We start from the raw sequence: 20,029 nt of genomic DNA on the forward strand, positions 1-20,029 counted from the left end.
AGGGCGTGGTCTATCATACCATATTGGGATAGATGCAATCCATAGGGTCTCATTTTCTGTAAAAATAAAAGAAGAATCTCTTTTCCAAAGTATCATATCCTTAGATCCAAATTCTGAAGTCAAGGTATTTTCAAAATATCTATCTTGGATTAGTTCAGCAGCATTTATAAACAAATATCTTTTAGCAGTTGTTGCTTCTTCCTCAGCATTCAAATAATTCAAAGAGAGCATAGTAGTAAACAGCATCAAGATTCTCTGTGTATTTTCCATCTTTGTGCAGCTTTATTTTAACCTCTATTTCGTTTATTTTTACTTTTATTTTTTGAGACAGGCTCTCTGTATATCTTTGTCCTGGAATAACTCTTTAGACCAGGCTGTCCTTGAACTCTCAGAAATCCACTTGCCTTTGCTTCCCAAGTGCCAGGATTAAAGGTGTATGCTACCACACCTTGAACTCACAGAGATTTGTCTGTCACTGCCTCCCAGGCATTGGGATTAAAGGTGTGTCCTGCCACACCTTGAAGTCACAGAGGTCAATCTACCTCTGCCTCCCAAGTGTTGGGTTTAAAGGTGTGTACCACCACAACAAAGTACTTCCTTTTTTTTTTTTTTTAAGAACTTTAACCTTTAGCCTGCATATATTTTTAACACATAGTAAAACATTTAGAGGTTTTCTTTGTCTTTGAATCTCTCTTTACTGTATATCTCTCTTTTTCTGACCACACGGGTCTTTAATTTACCAAGCAATATAGGTAGGATTAAAGCCATGACTTTGGCGGCTGGATCCAGCCCATTCCTTAGCTTTCCAGCCTCATACAGAGGTACCGGCTGTAGCCATGTTTATCACCACAACTCTGTGGCGGTTCAAGGTCCCTGCCAGCAAGCAAGCTGCAACAGTGTTAAACAACACTCAAAAGCTCCATAGTCAGGACCGCCTGCTTGAAAGAGTCAGAGTTTGCCCTGGCAGGACGGCCCAGAAAGCTGGCATTTTTAAAACAGCACAACTTTTTTCCAGCTACAACTGAAAACAAACAAGCAGACGTTCAGACCCAAGAAATTGCTGCTACCAAGAAGCCATGCTTTACTCTATTCTTTCCCAAGCTTTCTCAAGCTTTCTGTGGATTCATTTATCCATGTCTGGGCGCCATTCTGTAGTGATGTGCTGCAGGTTGTGTTCCTGTGGCCCAGTTCCCGGCCTCCTGACTAGCTTATGCCCCAAAATAACAACACACAAATTGTATTCTTTTAAACACTGCCTGGCTCATTAGTTTCAGCCTCTTACTCACATCTTGCTTTAACCCATTTCTAATAATCTGTGTAGCACCACGAAGTGGTGTCCTACCGGAAAGATTCTAGCGTACGTCCATCTTGGGCTGGAGCTTCATCATGTCTGGCATCTCCTCAGGAGAGGCACGGTGGTCTGTCTAACTTAGGAGAGGCGTAGCATCTTACTGATCCTTCTACCTCATTTCCTCTTCCTGTTCTGTCTACTCCACCCACCTAAGGGGTGGTCTATCAAATGGGCCAGGCAGTTTCTTTATTAGCCAATGAAATCAACTCAAACAGAAGACTCTACTACATCACCTTAAGAGACTTGACATCAAAAGACCTGGATTCAGGTTTCAACTTCAGATATGTCTAGCTGTGTGACTATGAGGACCGATACTTTCTGTAAATTCTCCCCCGCTTCTGTAGTCTAAGTAACAAGAACACTTCCAAGGAAACTTCCCACCTTTGAAATCTTCTTTGCGATCCTCTTTTGCATTTCAGTCAGACTCACAGCGTTTAGTGCTTACTGAATGGGAATAGCCTTTTGATAGGATAAGTAATATTTGATGTTACACACTGCTCGTAAACTATACTGCTGTTTCTTTATATTCAGCTTCTCTGCATGGTATTCCACTAATCCCAAGTGCTCTTGTGTGTGTCTAGGAGAAGATTCTCCTGTGGCTTCTTCAGTTCATGCAAGAACAAGGCATCTCGCTGGACGAAGTGGACCAGGAAGGCAACAGTGCTGTTCACGTCGCCTCCCAGCATGGCTACCTTGGATGCATACAGGTGCACAGCTTGCTGCTCACAGTCAGAAAGGGGTCTCTTAAGAAACAAAACTGGGGCAGTGGAGGGAAGGAAGGAACAATAGTGGGAAGGAAGGAATTTTGTTCATTAGGAGAAATGCCTGTACAAGATCAGCTTTTGTACTATACAGTAGGGGTAACAAACTGGACAGTAAGAACCCTGTGCTTTCCTTTCTTTGTGATAGGACTAAGCTTCACAAGTGTGTTTAAAAAAGGCCCAGAGTCAGAGAAGCTCAGTTATGGATCCCCTTGGGCCTTCAGCAGACCAGGCTCAGCCTTGGTTAGCCTTGGTTTCACCCAACAGCCTCAAGCAGCCTCACACTTGTAACCCAACATATCTTTAAAAAAAAAAAAATCTCATATTCTCTGTGCATGTGATAGTTAAAGATTATTAAGCAGAGGCACCGAGTGGGGTAGGGGGAGTATCGTGGTCATGGACCCATGTCACAAGGTGAGCACTAGGTCAGTAAAGGGTCTCTATGGGAAGGGAAGACTGCATCTGAGACAGAGAGCACTGGGCAATGAGAACTGGTTGCTCAGAAAGTCACTTAAGAATGTATGCCAAAACCTTGAATATCAAAGTCAAGAGTATAATAACAGCAAACATGCAGAGAATACTAGGAAGTTCTCTAGAGGACCTGTGCTCACACATCTGCTCTTCAGAGAGCTCACTGAAGAGGAAAATATGCAGCGTATCTGGACGCCATGCAATGGTGCATCTCCCAATTTAACACACTAACATGGAAAAAAAGTGATCAGTAAGAAAGTGTAGAATGGAGAGAAAGCCAAATTTCTTACCAATATATGCAAAATGATTAAAATAATGGTGTTGTTTTTCTATGGAAGAAAGACAACTGGATGAAGATTTAAAAAAAAAAACAAGATGGGTCTTTTCATTAGATAAAACAATACTTAATAATCCTGAAGCAAACATTTCATAAACTAATCAGTGACTGAAGCCTGAAGAAACCCAGGGGATGTTACTACTTCTATTTACAGTTTAGATATTTTCTTCTTAATATGTTTAGAGAAGTAGGCTGCCTCCCAGGGCATTCGTCACTCCGCTTCACACAACGGTGTTTTTGGCACTAGGCACCGTGGAAACTTGGATAACTCAGACAGAGTCTATCCACTGTGCGGAAGATTAAAAAATAATAGTAATGAGGGATTGGAGCAAGTAAGGGGCCTTCTGGGTTGAGAAAGGGATTGGGGGAGGAGAGAGGAGGGCAAACTGCCGGGGAATCAGAGTCAAGGGCAGGAATAACAGTGTATGTTTAGACTGAGTCTCTTGGAGCTTCCTGCTGACAGGGTCTCTGTGACACCCTGAGAGAGGGAGGAAGTGGCTTTATGGAAAGCTGACCTTTCATGGTGAGCAGCCATAAACTAAGAGGAAAATGAAGTTCTTTAATGGCCTCTGAGTCTAGCAGTTGATGATATTGAACACAAGCACTGTTTGTGGGGGGAAAATCATTACTACCAAAATAAGCCGAGGTTTTCAGTATCAGCATCATCATGTCATCAAAGAATATGTCAGGGAGCAACAAGTTCTTACTATTCGTGTGACAGCTTCCTTCCAGACTCTAACAATATTAAATTAGTATTAAATGAAAGTATTGAAATGGAACCATTTCCATGTTTTTAGGTCACTGACTTCAGCCATGCTCTGTCGAGTCTTCCTCTCCTCTATTCATGATACTTTGGCCACATGCCATAACTTCTCCACTCGCTTTTGCCTGTTAAATTTTGCTCCAAAACAGTTTTAAGCCTCAATATTAGGTCAATATTCAAACGTTACCATTCTTCTCCACACTCTGAGGCTAGATGAAGGACTCACGATGAGGCATGTCTGCACCTTAATCCACCTTGTGGGATCCTACCCACCCCATTCCAGCTATACTATCAAAAACAAACACAAGGTATTAAGAAAGACATGCAAATGTCCTCTTACTCAGCTGAGAAAGGCCTCAGCCTCCTTGGAAGGCATTGCTTTAACACCTCTTCAGCTGGCTCCGCTCACTGTTTTGTTCTATTGCATCCAGGTGTAGAGGCTTTGAAGCATCCCCTAGAGTATTTTCATTGATACTTGACGTGAGAGATCTGGTTCCAACTTTGACTTTTTAACCTTATACACATCCTTCCATCTGTGGTGCACCTGCTGCCCATGACTTTAGGGAACCTTTTCCCTTGGGAAAGAGACAAGTTCACACCACTACTCTAGAGAATCCTCTCCCTCAGGAAAGAGACAAGTTCACACACCACTACTCTAGAGAACTCTTTCCCTTGGGAAAGGGAGAAGGTCACACCAAGCTCTCTGCTACCACGTCTACCCAATTAGTATCTTTGCCATGGCCCAAGTGAACTGCTACACAGCTTCTCCAGGCCCCTATACTATCTCTTTCCAATTATTTTATTCCCAACTAGGGAGGCCTGGCAAGAGCTTAACAAGTGTTATTCCAAAACCAGTTAGCCAAGAGAATAAGAATAGGATGACAGAATGCCACTCCCCACATCCCACAGCTCCTCTGACTTTAAGAATGCTTTCTTTGAACCCCAACCATAAAAATGACAAAATATTACAAACATTGCTTTGCCCATCCCATAAAGAGGATAAGTGGTTGGTAGACCTCCCTGTAGGCTACATGTGGATAAGAAAATAATAATAATACCATCGTTGTTGGCTGTGAAGGGAAGCCTCTAGAATCAGCTAGGTAGACCACTAGAGATACTTTTCTCTGAACTGGTGTTTCCCGCACAACACCATGGACTCTGATAATTGGCTTTGGAATAATGAGAAAAAAATCCACCCAGCATTCTGTTATAGTCTTTTTAAAAACAATGTTCAGGAGGAAGTCCTGGGGCTAGAGAGATGGCTCAGTCATTAAGAGTACTTGCTGTTCTTCCAGAGGTCCCAAGTTTGGTTCCCAGTACCCACACCAAGCAACTCACATCCATCCATAACTCCAGTTCTAGGTAACGTGATGTCTTCTTCTGGCCTCTGTAGACACAATCTTGCACACACACACACACACACACACACACACACACACACACACACACACACACACACAAACAATCTGTTTAATAAAAAGCAAGTCCTGATACAATGATATGTTTTTGTATTTTCTGGCAGACCCTGGTGGAGTATGGAGCAAATGTCACTATGCAGAACCACGCTGGGGAAAAGCCCTCCCAGAGTGCTGAGCGGCATGGGCACACCCTGTGCTCCCGGTACCTAGTGGTAGTTGAGACCTGCATGTCACTGGCCTCACAAGTGGTAAAGTTGACCAAGCAGCTAAAGGAGTAAGTGGCCGCTTGATTCCTAGAGAACAAAGTCTACCTTATATTTCTTGTGCTTAGATCTGAGCCAAGGGCTTTGGAAAGTTCCCTTCATTCCAGGTATTAGTGAAATCTGGGCATTCTCATCTTTTCTTCTTCCATCCTAGAGGATCACAACCTGAGTATATGCTCTAAAGAGGCAAAATGGTATTAAGCCATGAAGTGCAGAGCAAGCGCACCAACAGGGAATCACAGTCTTCACAGAGAGGGAGTATCATCTGTATTGCTGTCACCTCAGGGACAGGTGGCAGCAGAGCCTGAGTAGCACACAGCATCCTCGCTGTCCTTTCATTCTTTGTGTAGGACATCATGAAGAGTGGGAGAGAAGGAGGGGCTAGAAATGCCCCCCTTCGGTGTTCTCAACAAGGGAAGTGTGTCTTTGGGAAATTACAGATATAAGTGTCTTGATACCCATCCACAGAAAATTTATTGGGGAAAAAATGAAGCAGGGTTTTAATTAGGTTTCAGAATATAAATGTCACTTTTTAAAGTCATTTGCCTGATGGATTATGAAACTGGTACCCATTGCCTATCAGGTGTCAGAGAAGCATTTGTGGAAGATGGGCACAACATAAATAGTTGAAGAAGATGGGATGGAATATGAATACATCAGGTGGGAGTCTAGAAAGAATTAAGGAGTTGTAGACAGTTGTGAGCCACCTTGTGGGTGCTAAAATCAAACCAGGGTCCTCTGGAAGAGCAGCCAATGCTTATAACCACTGAGTCATCTCTCCAGCCCTCTACCAGAGTTCAGTGAGAAAAGAAATGTCTCCTATTTACAACTTACTTGGATGAAAAGAGGGCCAGTATGGGTAAAGGACCTTAACTGGTTGCAGATATGCGTCAGGTAACACTATGATGTGACCTTGGACTCCCTGTGCCTCCCTGAGCTCAGGCAACCCCTTGTCTCTCTACATGCCCTCTTTTGCCTCAAATGAGCAAGCCTCTTGTGCCCCTCATGTTGGTAGGATCTAAAGTAATCTGAGTTTAAAACCTAAAGTGTAAAAGATTTCCTCCAAGAATGCTCTGTCAGTTAAACAAAACTTCTCCATGACAGCTGAGCCTGGGCAGACATAAGATCCCACTGTAGCTGAAGGAAGAGTATATATTAGTTAATAACCTAATAACTCACTGAGTTATTTTTCCACAGTGAGCAGACTCTTTCATAAGTCTTTGTGTATCTACATAGCTTTCTGAATAAGGCAGTAGATAGAATGAAAGGCATGTATTTTTAAAATTAGAGAGGCTGGGATGATAACTCAGTGGTAGAGCACTTGCCTGGCGTGCAGAAGTTCTGGGTTCAACCCTAAAATCTTGGGGATGTAAGGGGATTGGTACTCAATGCCTTTCGAAAATGCTAAAGCACCATCCACTCCCTCTAGTGATAAATGGACATACTCTTAAAAGGAGCTTTAACATCCCATAGAATACATTTCCTAAAATTTCACACCCAGAAAATAGATTTTTTTTAAATCTCAGCTTTTATGCCTCAGACTCTGAAAATTTTTTATGAACTGCTTAGTTGTTTTGCTGTTATGTTGGTGACTTTTGCGAATTCAAGGTCCAGACCACTCTCCCCGTTAGTTATCCTGGGATAAGCAAGCCCTATACACTGACAGATGGCAGCCATCCAGTTGTCTTGAAATCCAAATGCTGTGGACAAGTGTTGTTAGTCCAGATCAAAGATAAAATATATGCGGTGCTCTTGTGGGCACTGACCTTTCATGTAGTATGTACTTTAGTGATGTACAGAAGTGTGTAGAGAAAGCCCATGAAGCAGTCACAGAGATCTGTGTCCTTTGTGCTGTGGGACATGGGTAGCAAGGCAAGGAAGGGAAATGATTTCCAAAGCTTGAAAAGACCTGACTTTTACCCAGGGTGAGCTTTGGGGACAGTTAGCCTTGAGTGTCTCTCCTTATTATAATGCTGTTCCCAACTCCTTTATAGCCATTGCTATGTCTAGAAATGGCAAACTTCAACCCTACTAAAATCTATGTTAGTAAACCTAGTATTTGGAATGGAATTCGGTCTCACCAGAAAGGTCCTAAACCTTAATATTTTAGTGTAGCCTTAATTGGAAATCAGATATTCAGAGAAGATAGCAAGTTCAAGTGGGATTAAGGTGGTCTTAACCTGGTGACTAGCATCCCTATAAATAATGGTGAGAGGCATGTACCCAGAGGGTATGCCATGTGAACATGAAGACAGTGTTCATGGGGAAATATCTACAAACCATGAAACCAGAGTTTGCCAATAAAAACTAGACCCTAGGAGACAGGCACAGGGTACAAGATGGATACCATAATGGCCCCCAGAAGGAACCAACATGGCTGACAATGTCATCTCAGACTACTTAGGCCTCCCAAACAGTGAGCTGATAAATTAATGTTGTCTAAGGCTGAGGAGATGCTTTAGTACTTAAAAGCCCATGGTGCTCTTGTAGAAGATCATTCCCATAATACGCAAATACAGCTTTCTCTCTGTAATTATGAATGATTGAGGCTTTCTAGAAGCTCAAATCTAGAGAATTAGAGTGTCCTCCATTGTTCTTTTGGTCATAACTGACAGTCAACGTAACTGATGTCGCATGGGATTTTTTTTTAAATTCTGTCACAATTCCTAAAAGATATGTAATAAATCTTTGAAAAGGTGACTTCCTCTACCAACTTTTGAGTGTGCACCTTTCCCTAGCCCACTCGGTCACTCATGTCTTCAGAGTGCTTTATCTCTCTTAATAATGTCTGTCTTCCTGTTTGTTTTTATAATTTATTGTTTTGCCTATTTTCTGTGTATGAGTGTTTTTTCTGCACAGATATCTGTGCACTGTGTCCATGCCTGGTGCCTGAAGAAGAGACCATTAGATCACCTGGAACTGGAGTTGTATAGATGGTTATGAGCCACTCTGTGGGTGCTATGATTCAAACCCAGGTCCTCTGAAAGAGCAGTTAATGCTCTTACTGCTGAGCCATCACTCCAGCCCCTATTTCTGTCTCTTAAAATACCACACACACAAACACACACACACATGCATGCACGCATGCACACACAAACTTAGTATGTATCCAACTAGCAAAGTGGAGTATATTTAGTACTATATTAAGCCAGTGTCAGCAAATAGTAAACTGGGCAAAGCCTGCTCAATACCTATTTTGTAAGAAGTGTGGTTGTCACACCACCACACATGTTCACCTGTGTGTTAGGCAAGGTTAAAGTCATGCTAAAGGACAGAGCTGAATGGTTGTTCCAAAAGCTTAGTGACTCCCAAGTCTAAGATATGGGCTCTATGGTCCAGTAAGAGTTTGCTAGGTCTTGCTTTGGACAACTTCGTGGTTTTATTTTTATTATTGTTGTTTAAGATGGATTTTTGCTCTTATATTATATGTATGAATGTGGGCCTGAGTGTATATCTGTGCACCAAGTGTTTGCAGGTCATCATGGAGACCAGTAGAGGCATTGGATCTCCTAACTGGAATTACAGTTTGTTCTGAGTGACCCAGGGTGGGTGCTGGGAATCAAACCCAGGACCTCTACAAAAGCATCAAATGCTCTTAGCCTCTGAGCCATCTGTTCAGCCCCATGACTAAGTTTGATTCAGTGAGTTTGACAGAATAGCTGAGATGAAATAAGGTTACAGACTTGGCTTGTTTTGGGAGATGAATTATTAGAGATAATGCTGACTGCTTATGAGAAAAAACAAAGATGCTTGGGACTTGTGGAAGATGTTATTAGGATCTGACTCCACAGAAGTACATTTAGACAAAAAAAAGTATATGAAGCAAGATCCTTCAAGAATGCCAGGCTTCCTCTAGTCCATTCTAAGATAAGATAGTCACTGTAAGAAAACTTACAAACCGTTCATTTAGTTCTACGCCATGGCTCAAGAGAGCTGTTACCATTTTGATGCTGAACTAATCATGTAAGTTTTTTGTTGTTTATAACAAATTAGCACAGAATTAGTGACTTAACATAGGACAAGTTTGCCTTTTATTTTTATAAGATAGAATGTCAACAGGGATCTTGTCATGCTAAGATCTAAACGTTGACAGGCCACTTTCCTAAAACACAGGGTATAAGGTAAGTGTATGCTCTGCTCCTTCAGATTGTTATAGAATCAGCTTTTTGCATTTGGATGACGAGGTCCCTGCTACTTTCTGACTGCTAGATGGGGGTCACCTCCCACAGCATCTTGTAGCCCATAATCTCCTTTCTCTGTGTATGACATCAGCAGCAGGGTCAAGTCCTTCTTCTACTTCCCCACTGTAAAAGGCTTACATGAGTAGAACAGTCCAGCCCAGAAACCCATATGAAACCTTCCTATTTTAACATTAGCTATAGATAGTATCACCTCCCTTTTGACATGTTTATGACTTCTGGGAATTTGGACATGGATGGACATTCTTGGGGCACTGTACTAATACCGCTTACTGCATTCAGTAAATGATGATCATTCCTGTAGAATAAGAGTCAATTTGCTTTAATCCCAGCACTTGAAAGGCTGAAGCAGAAGGAGCTCTATGAGTTCAAAACCAGCCCAGTCTAGACAGTGAGCCAAATGCCACCCAAGGCTACAGAATGAGACCTTGACTCAAAAGAAAAGTCAATTTGATTGGTTCATACCAATTTCTACAATAATTAATATATGTTTTTGAAGTGATTTTTTTTCTTCCTGTAGCTGTGACTTTTAGCCTATTTTCTGGACTTAAAAGCACATTCTGATATACATACTCTTATGTCCAGAGGAAATGGAGCGTTATCACGCATTATTTATTATTTATATAAGAACATATAAAGCTGTTGTAGGTATTTTGTGTTGCATTTTGTTTTATGTCTATGACGATTAGTAAACTGCTACAAACACTTCTAAAATTCAAACAGTTTCTAGGCTAAGTGTCCTGTGCCCTTAATCCCAGATGTAAGAAGGCAGATGTAGTTAGATCTCAGTGGGTGCAAGGCCAGCTTGGTCTACATAGCAAGTTCCAAGCCATCTACAGCTATACAGAGGGACCTTGTCTCAAAAGCAAGCAAACGACAAAGACAATCGTTTAGAAAACAACAGTATCATTTTGAAATACACCCTTCTAGATTTCGGTTCTGCTGATGGGGAAAGAGAAATTCTTCCTAAAACTACAGCGACTTAGCAGCTCACACTCATGATGCCGGCAGTGTGAGGCAGACATAGCCAGGTTCCTGAATCTTGCTGCCCAGCCATTTTAGCTGCACCATTAGCTTCAAGTGCAGCGAGAAATGATGTCACAAATACTAAGGTGGAGAGCAACAGAGGAAGATGGTCAACATCACCTTCCACGCGTGCACACATGCACAAACACACACAGAGGAGTCTATATGACACATAGACTAGTAGAGTATAATATACACATACAAATGTTAGACGAGTTTTTTTGTATGTTCATAGGTATTCAGTATTCAAGTAATAGTGCCATTGCAAAAATGATTGAAATCCCTTCGCTCTTACTCATGAGTTATTAGTTTCTTCACAGCTTGTCATTAATATGTCCTTTTTGACACTTTTGATTGCTTCCTTGGAAAACTCTCTGAGTCATAAGAATGGAGACTAAAGACTTTTTAAGGCCTTTGAATAGATTGCCATATACTGCCTTTTCGTGAAGATTCTTCTCCCTCTAGTTTTTGAGGTTGCCATGCTTCAGACATTGTGTTCTTTGATTGTTTTCTTGCAGACAGACAGTGGAGCGTGTCACATTGCAGAGCCAACTCCAGCAACTTCTAGAAGCCCAAAAATCAGAGGGCAAATCACTCCCTTCTTCACCCAGGTAATACCAGTCATTGAATTGTTGGGTATTTGAAATCTTTAAATCCTTCCTCTAGTATTCCATTTAAAGTTTTTCTTTTGAGAAAATGACATCAGGAAACATTTTGTTCTTCTAAAAATAAATTAAAAGTTCTCACAATGAAGTCTGTGTCTAGGTCACAGGACCTAAGGTAGTCTTCAGCCTTTTAATTTCTTTGGGCCATGACTACAAACAAGTTATGTTCCCTTTCCCTTTTGTTGCCTTACCTATGAAATGAGAATAAAGACATATAGCTTTATTAGATTGTTGCAAACAGAAGTGAGAAAATTCATACAAAATGGTGGATAAACAATAAAACTAACAAATTTTGTAGCCATGAAGTTTAGGACGTGTTATGCTCTAGCTACAGCTGCTAGAATGGAGTCTTTGCTAATTGTCCTGAAAAACCATTAAGTAACTCCCATCTTGTTTGCCGTACACTGCTAATCACACTAAAGGTCGTGCAAGGACTTATGGCTGCATTCAGTGCAGTAGGAAATCATCTCACATCTCCTTCATCTTCCTTTCAGTTCACCCTCCTCACCAGCTTCTAGAAAGTCCCAGTGGAGAATCCTAGATGCAGATGATGAGGCTACAGGCAAGAGCAAAACAGGAGCCCAGGAGGGAATACAAGTTCTTGGAAGCTTATCAGCATCCAGCAGGGCTAGGACCAAAGGAAAAGATGAAGACTCTGATAAAATCCTACGTCAGTTATTGGGAAAAGAAATCTCAGAGAATGTCTGCACCCAGGAAAAGCTGTCATTGGAATTCCAGGATACTCAGGCATCCTCTAGGAATCTGAAAAAAATTCCCCTGGAGAAGAGAGAATTGAAGCTAGCCAGGCTGAGGCAGCTGATGCAGAGGTCATTGAGCGAATCTGATACAGACTCAAACAACTCTGAAGACCCCAAAAATACTCCTGTGAGAAAAGCAGACAGGCCCAGGCCACAGCCCATTGTGGAAAGTGTGGAGAATATGGACAGCGCAGAAAGCTTACACCTGATGATAAAGAAACACTCTCTGCCATCAGGACGCCGGTTTCCTTTCAGTACAAAGGCCTCCAAATCCCTGGATGGGCACAGCCCATCTCCCACTTCAGAGAGCAGTGAACCAGACTTGGACTCCCTTTGTCCAGGCTTGGGGCTGACTCCTCCCACCCAGCCTTCTGCAGACTTCACTCAGTCCAGTCCCGACAGTTCCGCTGCCCAGAAAGTTGCCACGAGCCCCAAGAGTGCCCTCAAGTCTCCATCATCCAAGCGCCGGACATCCCAGAACTCAAAACTCAGAGTCACCTTTGAGGAGCCTGTCGTGCAGATGGAGCAAACTAGCCTTGAACTAAATGGAGAAAAGGACAAAGATAGGGGCAGGGCCCCCCAGAGGACTAGTGAGTCAGGGGAACAAATGAAAAGACCTTTTGGAACCTTCCGATCCATTATGGAGACTTTAAGTGGAAATCAAAACAACAATAACAACTACCAGCCAGCCACCCAGCTGAAGACCTGCACACTGCCCTTAACATCACTTGGAAGGAAGACGGCAGATCCCAAGGGAAACCCCGTGAGCCCTGCTAGCAAAGGAAAGAATAAGGCTGTGAGTGCTATTTGCAGACTGTGCTTGTACGACTGTTCATTGATTGTGTTATTGTTAAAGCCCAGGTTACCGACTTGTGCCATCTTGAAAGGGTCACCCCAAAACTCAGAAATCCATATTTTTTTAATGAAATGTGTCTGCCAGGTTAAAATACATACCCTTGCACGTTCCTTTGGAGAACGCTGAGAGAAGTGGGTAAAGAAATCACGGGTTTGTTCTGATCCCTTTTTCTTTTGCTCTGGGCATTAGGAATTGTAAACTGGGAGGCATTCATACAAGATGAAACTACCCATCAGCATAAAATCAGTCCTTTGTTGGCTCTGATTCTGCCTTGGGAAGAGTTTGTTCTCGTGGACCTGGTATTCTCAAGCCCATCTTAAAGGCAAATAAACAGAAAGCCCATTTCTAAGCTACTTAACTCAAGTGACTTTTGAAATGAATGACCCTCCCCCAGGGACTGCCACATGGCATGATACTACACAGATCTCTCTATGTTGATTAGATACTGGAGAGGCTGAAGTACTTGCCAGTATACAGGAGATGGCAGGAGACACTGTTGAAGTCATTTATAGCACCATTTCTTGGAAATCCATCTGTAATTCACATCCCATGAAGAAGAGATAGGAACATCTTTTTAGGCAACGAATTCTGCACGCTCTGTGCTTGCCATGCCACCAAAAACAGTATAGCAGCCAAAATGCATAGCTCCTTGTGGAAGGAATGCCTCGGATCTTTTCACGATTTTAGTTACTACGCCGCCCAGTAGTATCCAAAGCTTACCAGTTTTCCTCGTTGAGTTGTTAAATTCCTATTACAGCATAGTCTTAAGAACTGTCTGTATTTCTTGCTGTGATGCCAAGTTCAGTTTCAGTTAACTTCTCTGCAACGGCCTCCTCACTGACTTTTAAATTATCTACCAACTCCCTTGCTATGAAAGACTTCACCATATACTGGTTACATCTAGAAAGGGCACATGCCAGCTAAAACAGCAGACAGCAGACTTTTTGCATTAAAAAATTAAAACCTAACTTTTCTCCCCCAATAACTTAAGGGGATCTCAGGATCAGCAATAACTCTAAAGCCGTCTCCACAGTTTCCCATGAAGCTTCCCCTGAATGTGTCCTGCATGCCTTTCATTAACTGGGACTGGTGCATGGGATGAGCTTGTTGCATGCATGTCTTCAGATAATTCTTACTTGCGCTTCTCTAGGAGATGCACAGCAGCTGTATCCACCTTCCCTCTAACGTGCTGGTTGAAGAGCACCTGCGTGGCTATGCACGGTATGTGGCGTGGGGCGCACCGTGAGGCACAGCCATGCCTTTGCTTGGATTTGCATGCGCTCTGAAATGATGCATCTGCGACCCTTTTCAGCAGGGATAACACCAACGGAGAAGAAACTTGCAAGTCTTCCCTGCCCCACAAAGAGATAGGGTTCAGGTGGCAACTAAACCCTGGGAAGGTGACCGGTAGTCATTGGAGGGGCTTTATCCCAGCATCAGTCAGGAGAATCTACTCTGTACATAAACTCACCCTGTTTCTCAGTTGACTTTGGCCCTTCGGTTTGCATTTTAAGGGAGCATGGTGCCAAGTAAGTATAGAATTAGGTTCAGTCATGGATAGAAGGGGTCAGCTGTCCATCAGAAATCAGAGCTTGAAATGGAAGCTGGGGCTTTTGCTTCAGTGCCGCTTACAGACTGGAGGTGCCTTTTGTCAAGACTGCTGTTCTTGGGAGAAGCAAGCCTCTGCTTCTGCAGAAGCTCTCTCACTTAGCACAGTGAACGGCTTCCAGTCCAGACGCCATTAGGATGAAGGTCCACTGATAAAGGAAAGGTCTTCCTCCAACGAAACGTTCACAAGCCCAGATGCATAGAGTATAAACATACAAGAGAGTCAGGAGCCTGTAGCCAGTGACTGAGACTCCTCCTTCTGAGCATTGAATTCAAACCTTGTCACTACACAAGGCCAGTAAATCTGCTAGCTTAATGACCGAGTCCTTAGAAGGACGGTTCCTTAAATGCTGTAGGAAAGTGTTCTACTCCTCTCAGACATCCAAGTGGCATTTTGTGCACTGAAGTTTCATAAACCTATTACACTAAAATGCCCAGTGTTTCCAGACCTGGCGGGAAGTGGGTAAAGTGGCAGGAAAGGTGCCTGAGTTAATGTGGTCAGTGCCTTTGGACTGGTTTATTTGAGAAGCGTTTAACGTCAAAACCCATTTTAAAAGCAAACTGTTGGGTCTAAAACTTTTCAATAATTTGAAAAACATTGCATGGTATTCAACATTCCTCCAAAATCCCTCAAGGAATGTGTTTACTATACATACAGATTTTAGTTCAAAATACTAAATTTCCAGAAGATCTCTCTTTTCTTTCTTTTTTTTTTTCCTTGCCCTCTCTAGGTCAAATTTAGTCTGCTTCCCAGTCTGAATAGAAAACAGACATTAGTCATGTTAGGGTATGTCATCAGGGGTCTCGTTAATTCCGTGCATTAAAGGAACAGTCTTAGACTCTTAATAGTCACTAGTGACCAGCTGGCTACTAACAGGTAGTCTACATGAGAGTCAGGACTGCTCCCTGCCGTCCTGTGACAGAGGCTGGGCCAGGGTTAGAGATGGGAAAATGACAGGGGAAAGTTCTACCTCCTTCCAAACATCAGTGCTTTCCCCTTTTGTTCTTCTTGGCCTCGGTCCCTATTCTTACACCCTCCCCTGTGCCGCCTGTCTTTGGCTGCATGGGTCTTCTTGGTGCCTGGAAAATTCTGCTTTTGTCCCTAAGACAAGGAAAGCACAAAGACTTGGCAAACTCTCTGGGAGCGGAGAGGAAAATGCCTCTCGTGGCTTCCAGGCTCCTAACAGCAACTGGGAACAAGATAATTAGTGTCACGACAGATTTTCCCGCCAGAAATATTTCACCCTGTCTTTTTACAAGGAAAAGAACAAAGCTGGGCATTTTAGTGTTATAGGATTACAAAACTTCAGAGCACAAAATGAGGTTACAGAGCCTCTTGGATGTCTGAGAGTAGCAGAACACTTTCCTACGGCACTTAAGGAACCGTCCTTCTAAGGACTCGGTCATTAAGCTAGCAGATTCCCTGGCCTTATGTAGTGACAAGGTTTGAATTCAATGTCAAATACTTAGAAAATTCAAACAACATGTATAGTCAGCGCCCAGACCAGACCTCTTCCTCTCACTGCCGTACACCCTCAGGCACACTTTACCATGCTCTTAGTTTGGCATGGGTTTCCATTACAAAGGAGTTGAGTTTGTTTGTTGGATGTTTGTTTCTCACACTGGAGAGAATAAGTTCTTCCTAGTCTCTCTGCATCTCATGCACGCATCTAACACAAGTCTGGTCCACTCCACAGATGAACCAAGAATGCCTCTCTACTTAAAAGAAAGATTCCTCGAAGAAATTGAGGCTAGAACGAGATGTTTAAATGAGTAATACATAATTAACGCTGGTGCCTGCAGCATTACCTGAGGGCAAGGGTTCATGTATCAGTCAAATCTTGACCTAGGAACTTGCTAGAAGATCACATGACTTCTTGAAATAGTAGAGGGCAGCCTCAACTGTGGGTGGAGATGTTGACAGCTCCCTGCTACTGACCCTCTTGTTAGCAGAGATGAAACAGTGGTAGTAGCTCCAGAACTCTGGAATCAAAGTCTAGTTTAGTTTCTAAGAATTTTATTTTTAGTTCTTCTAGCTAAAAGGAAAGTAGAAAGTCGCATAGTGATGGTGCACACCTTTAATTCCAGCACTTGGCAGAAGCAGGTGGATCTCTGAGTTTGAGGCCAACCTAGTCTACAGAGAAAGTTCTAGGACAGCTAGGGCTGCACAGAGAAATCTTGTCTTTAAAAAAATTTAAAAAAATAAGATAGAGAAAGGAGAAGGAAGAGGAGAAGAAGAAAAGAAAGAACAATAAATACAGCATTTTAAAGACTGTTTTTCAGCTCTTTTTGCAGCTTCTGATGGCTACTTATTTTTCTAAATTGATCATGGAGTGATCAGCAAAGAGTCTGGATTCTAGTGGCCTTTAAAGTCAGCTTCAGCTTCTTTGCTTTGAACAGCCTCTTCAGTGTGTCAGCTCTGGAAGATGACTTGGTTTACAGGGGGCAAATTTATCTTTCCTTTTTTTTTTCTTACAGAAGATAAGTTGACCTGGAGTCTTTGCAACTTAGGGGGAATATTTGCAATCCCTGGTCTTAAAATGCTAAGGAAGTCTTGAGTCTGCCTGTGGTAGCTTGTTTTCACCTTGGCTACCCCCAATAACACCCTCTCTGACCACGTGGCGCTGTTTCCTGAAGGAGTCATACCCCTATCCTAGCACCAGCATTAGAGACTCCTTGAAAACCACATGAAGCTGTCAAAACTCTTAGAATGCTTTTTATTACCCATGCATTAATCGCTTAAGAATTAAATATCCAGAGCCAAGAGCTAATGTGAAGTATTTTGTATAGATTTCAAGGTTCCCAATGCTGCTTCAGAGAATCATCTTTTTGGCCCAGGGCTGGGGCTGATGTCACTCGTTTGCTGTTGCTCACAGAGGAGAAAGGAGAAATCTTCCTCGGAAACCAAAGGCACCCCACCAGGATGAATTCTTTAGCTTGCTTATCCTGACTATCCGACTATCACTAGAGAGACAAAAAAATCCTAAGACAAAAGCCCATTTCTTCATCTTCTCTGTTTTTCCCACTCCTGAAGGTCCAGTTGTGAGTTAAGTTCAGAGAAGAGATATGTCTCTCAGTGCCATATCTGTACTATTAGTCTGCCATTACTAAGGACACCTTAGGATATTGTGAGCAGAGGGACTCCCCATAATCTCTCTGAAGGCTGAATTGTAGAGGTGTATAGGTTGATTGAAATTATCACAAATACAAACCTTCTTCTCTTGTATGTTACATCCCTACTCCTAGCTGACAAACCACACCTTTCTTTTCAGCATCTTTATCAATAAGGCGGAACTGAGAAAATAGCTCAGTTGGTTAAGTACTTTCTGTGTAGACATGAAGACTTGAACCTAGAACACACATTGACAGTGTCAGTCACAGTGGTATGAACTTGCACTCCCAATACTGAGTCAACAGATTGGCACACTCAGCCTGTTACATTGCCAACCAACCAAAACCAGTGAGCCCCATACCAACAAGAAATCCAAAGCCTGGGAAAGAAGCTAGGTACCTCTTGAGGAACAACACTTGAGGTGTCCTCTGGCCGCCAGACCCATGTATACACATGTGATGCATACCCATGTGCACACAGCTGTACTTACATAAACTTGTACCCATATATGCACTCCCATACACAAAAGACATGTTTTTCCCAAAGTAAGGCATGGCCTCTGAACTCAGACAGGTCATAGTGAAGACACTCACAGGAGAATAGGCATAAACTCATACCAGAGCTCGGGGAGATCAGTCCCCCTTGAGAGAGCCATTGTATTCCCAATGTTTGGAATGGTGTCTGGTGTATGGAAGAGGCTTCATAAATATTTGAAAAGAAAAAGAGCCTAACAGATGAAAAGGAGGAAGAAAAAGGGGGGAAAAGCAGGACAAAATCTTGTCTCTACTAGCCTACCAGGAGAGGGCTGTTATTATGCTCTATGGATACATTTGAATTCAGTCTTCTGCAGTAAGCTTCTATTTGAGTATTAAAGAATATATTAAATTTTGAACCACAATTCCCCCTTTTAGTAAATAAATTGTACAGATTGACTACGAGTAAAGCCGGAAGAGAGAGCACACTTAGCAAGCTCTTCTTTTGGTTAGCGGGGGAATGTGTGGCAGGCTGCAGGCCATGGCACACTGATCCCATAAGTTGCTGCGGGATCGCCACGTGCTGTGGAAATATAGTGTGTGCCTAGATGATTCAGCATGCTGGAACACTTGAAAACCAGTTATTTAAATAGAAGCCTCTCCTCCTTTTTAATTTTGGTCACTCAGAATGTGATTTCATATCCAAGAGTGAAATCAAGGCACAACAATTATCCGAATGATTTGTGCCAGAATTACCCACTTTTGTTCTTTTGAATTCTGGCAATTGAAGATTGAGTAATTGAAGGATTCAGGGAAGACTGAATTATTATCATATTAAATGTCTCATATTAAATTAACAGTTTACTTGGTTGGGACTTGAATTTCTCTAATCAAACTAGGTTTTTCCTGCAGAAAGAGGGTTCACTTGTGGGTGCCCAAAGCAATGTCCCCTATCTCAAAGCAAAGATACCCTTTCAAGAACTAAACTCTTTAACTCATTTAATTGGATTTTCATCAAGATTATATAAATACATCTGAGTAATAATAACAAGAAATGTTATATGAGGAAGGGCTGAGGGGACCCCCGCCCCTTACTATTGAGCTGTTTGTTGATTTGAGAAGAAGGAATGGCAGTCTTCAAATATGTGCCTACTAGTTACTCTCGTAACCACCTCAACGGGTTGCTTTAATCCGATGCTCACACCAATGGCCCTGCTTAAATTAAATGGGTCACAAAACAAAAGCAAAGGACAGAAGTCTCAGAGAGGAACTGGTAGAGATGGGAGGGCACACTTATAGAAAGGGAGGGAGAGAAGAGAGAATTGAGGGAGTGATCAGAGTATGCTCTATACATGTAGGAATTGTCCAAGGACAAAATTTAAAAAGCTGTCAACCTCTTGCAGCACGCCCCCCATCCACTATTCCTGTTCTTCTCAATGAGCTGTGCCTTTTCCTTGCAGTGTGCCCCCCATCCACTATTCCTGTTCTTCTCAATGAGCTGTGCCTTTCCTTTCCGATTTTCTCCAGCATTCTGTATCCCTATGTACAGTGTCAGAGAAATTGTCAGTGTCCTATCATTTACTGGCATCCTGCTGTGGATGATAAAAATGGGCCAGCGAATATTCCAGACGCTTTACACATCTCTGCTCTTTCAATCTTCACAATGATATGTATGGCAGATACTATTATTACCCACATTTGCACACTGGAAAAAGACATAGATAATTGTGCATCTTGCCCAAGATTACACGGTAATGATGGTTATAAATTGTGGAGCCAGGATTTGAATTTGAACAGTCTGGCTCAAGAGTTCGTATTAACAGTAAGTCTTATTTTAGCCTCTCCTTCCCACCCCTCTTCTCTCTCTCTCCGTTTTTTTTCCTCTGAGAGTTGGATATTGAACCTAGTGCTTTATGCGTTCTAGCCAAACACTCTACCACTGAACTACGTCCCCTGACTGCCGCTTCT

General features: G+C 42.5%; 1 protein-coding gene across 2 annotated transcripts in view; it reads left to right on the top strand.

The window, feature by feature from the left end:
- The window catches only part of LOC119814737 (synuclein alpha interacting protein), a 72,298-nt gene that overhangs the window by 50,714 nt on the left and 1,555 nt on the right, over nt 1–20,029 (top strand). The window contains exons 6-10 of one of the 2 annotated variants that reach the window (XM_038330751.1): nt 1,933–2,058; nt 5,206–5,375; nt 11,108–11,200; nt 11,749–12,808; nt 14,019–14,089. In XM_038330751.1, the coding sequence (XP_038186679.1) occupies nt 1,933–2,058; nt 5,206–5,375; nt 11,108–11,200; nt 11,749–12,808; nt 14,019–14,089 (1,520 nt within the window). The remainder of the gene's footprint in view (nt 1–1,932; nt 2,059–5,205; nt 5,376–11,107; nt 11,201–11,748; nt 12,809–14,018; nt 14,090–20,029) is intronic. The other variant, XM_038330750.1, reaches the window with a different exon arrangement.

Source organism: Arvicola amphibius, chromosome 5 (genome assembly GCF_903992535.2).
Source record: "Arvicola amphibius chromosome 5, mArvAmp1.2, whole genome shotgun sequence".
Taxonomy (NCBI): Eukaryota; Metazoa; Chordata; class Mammalia; order Rodentia; family Cricetidae; genus Arvicola; species Arvicola amphibius.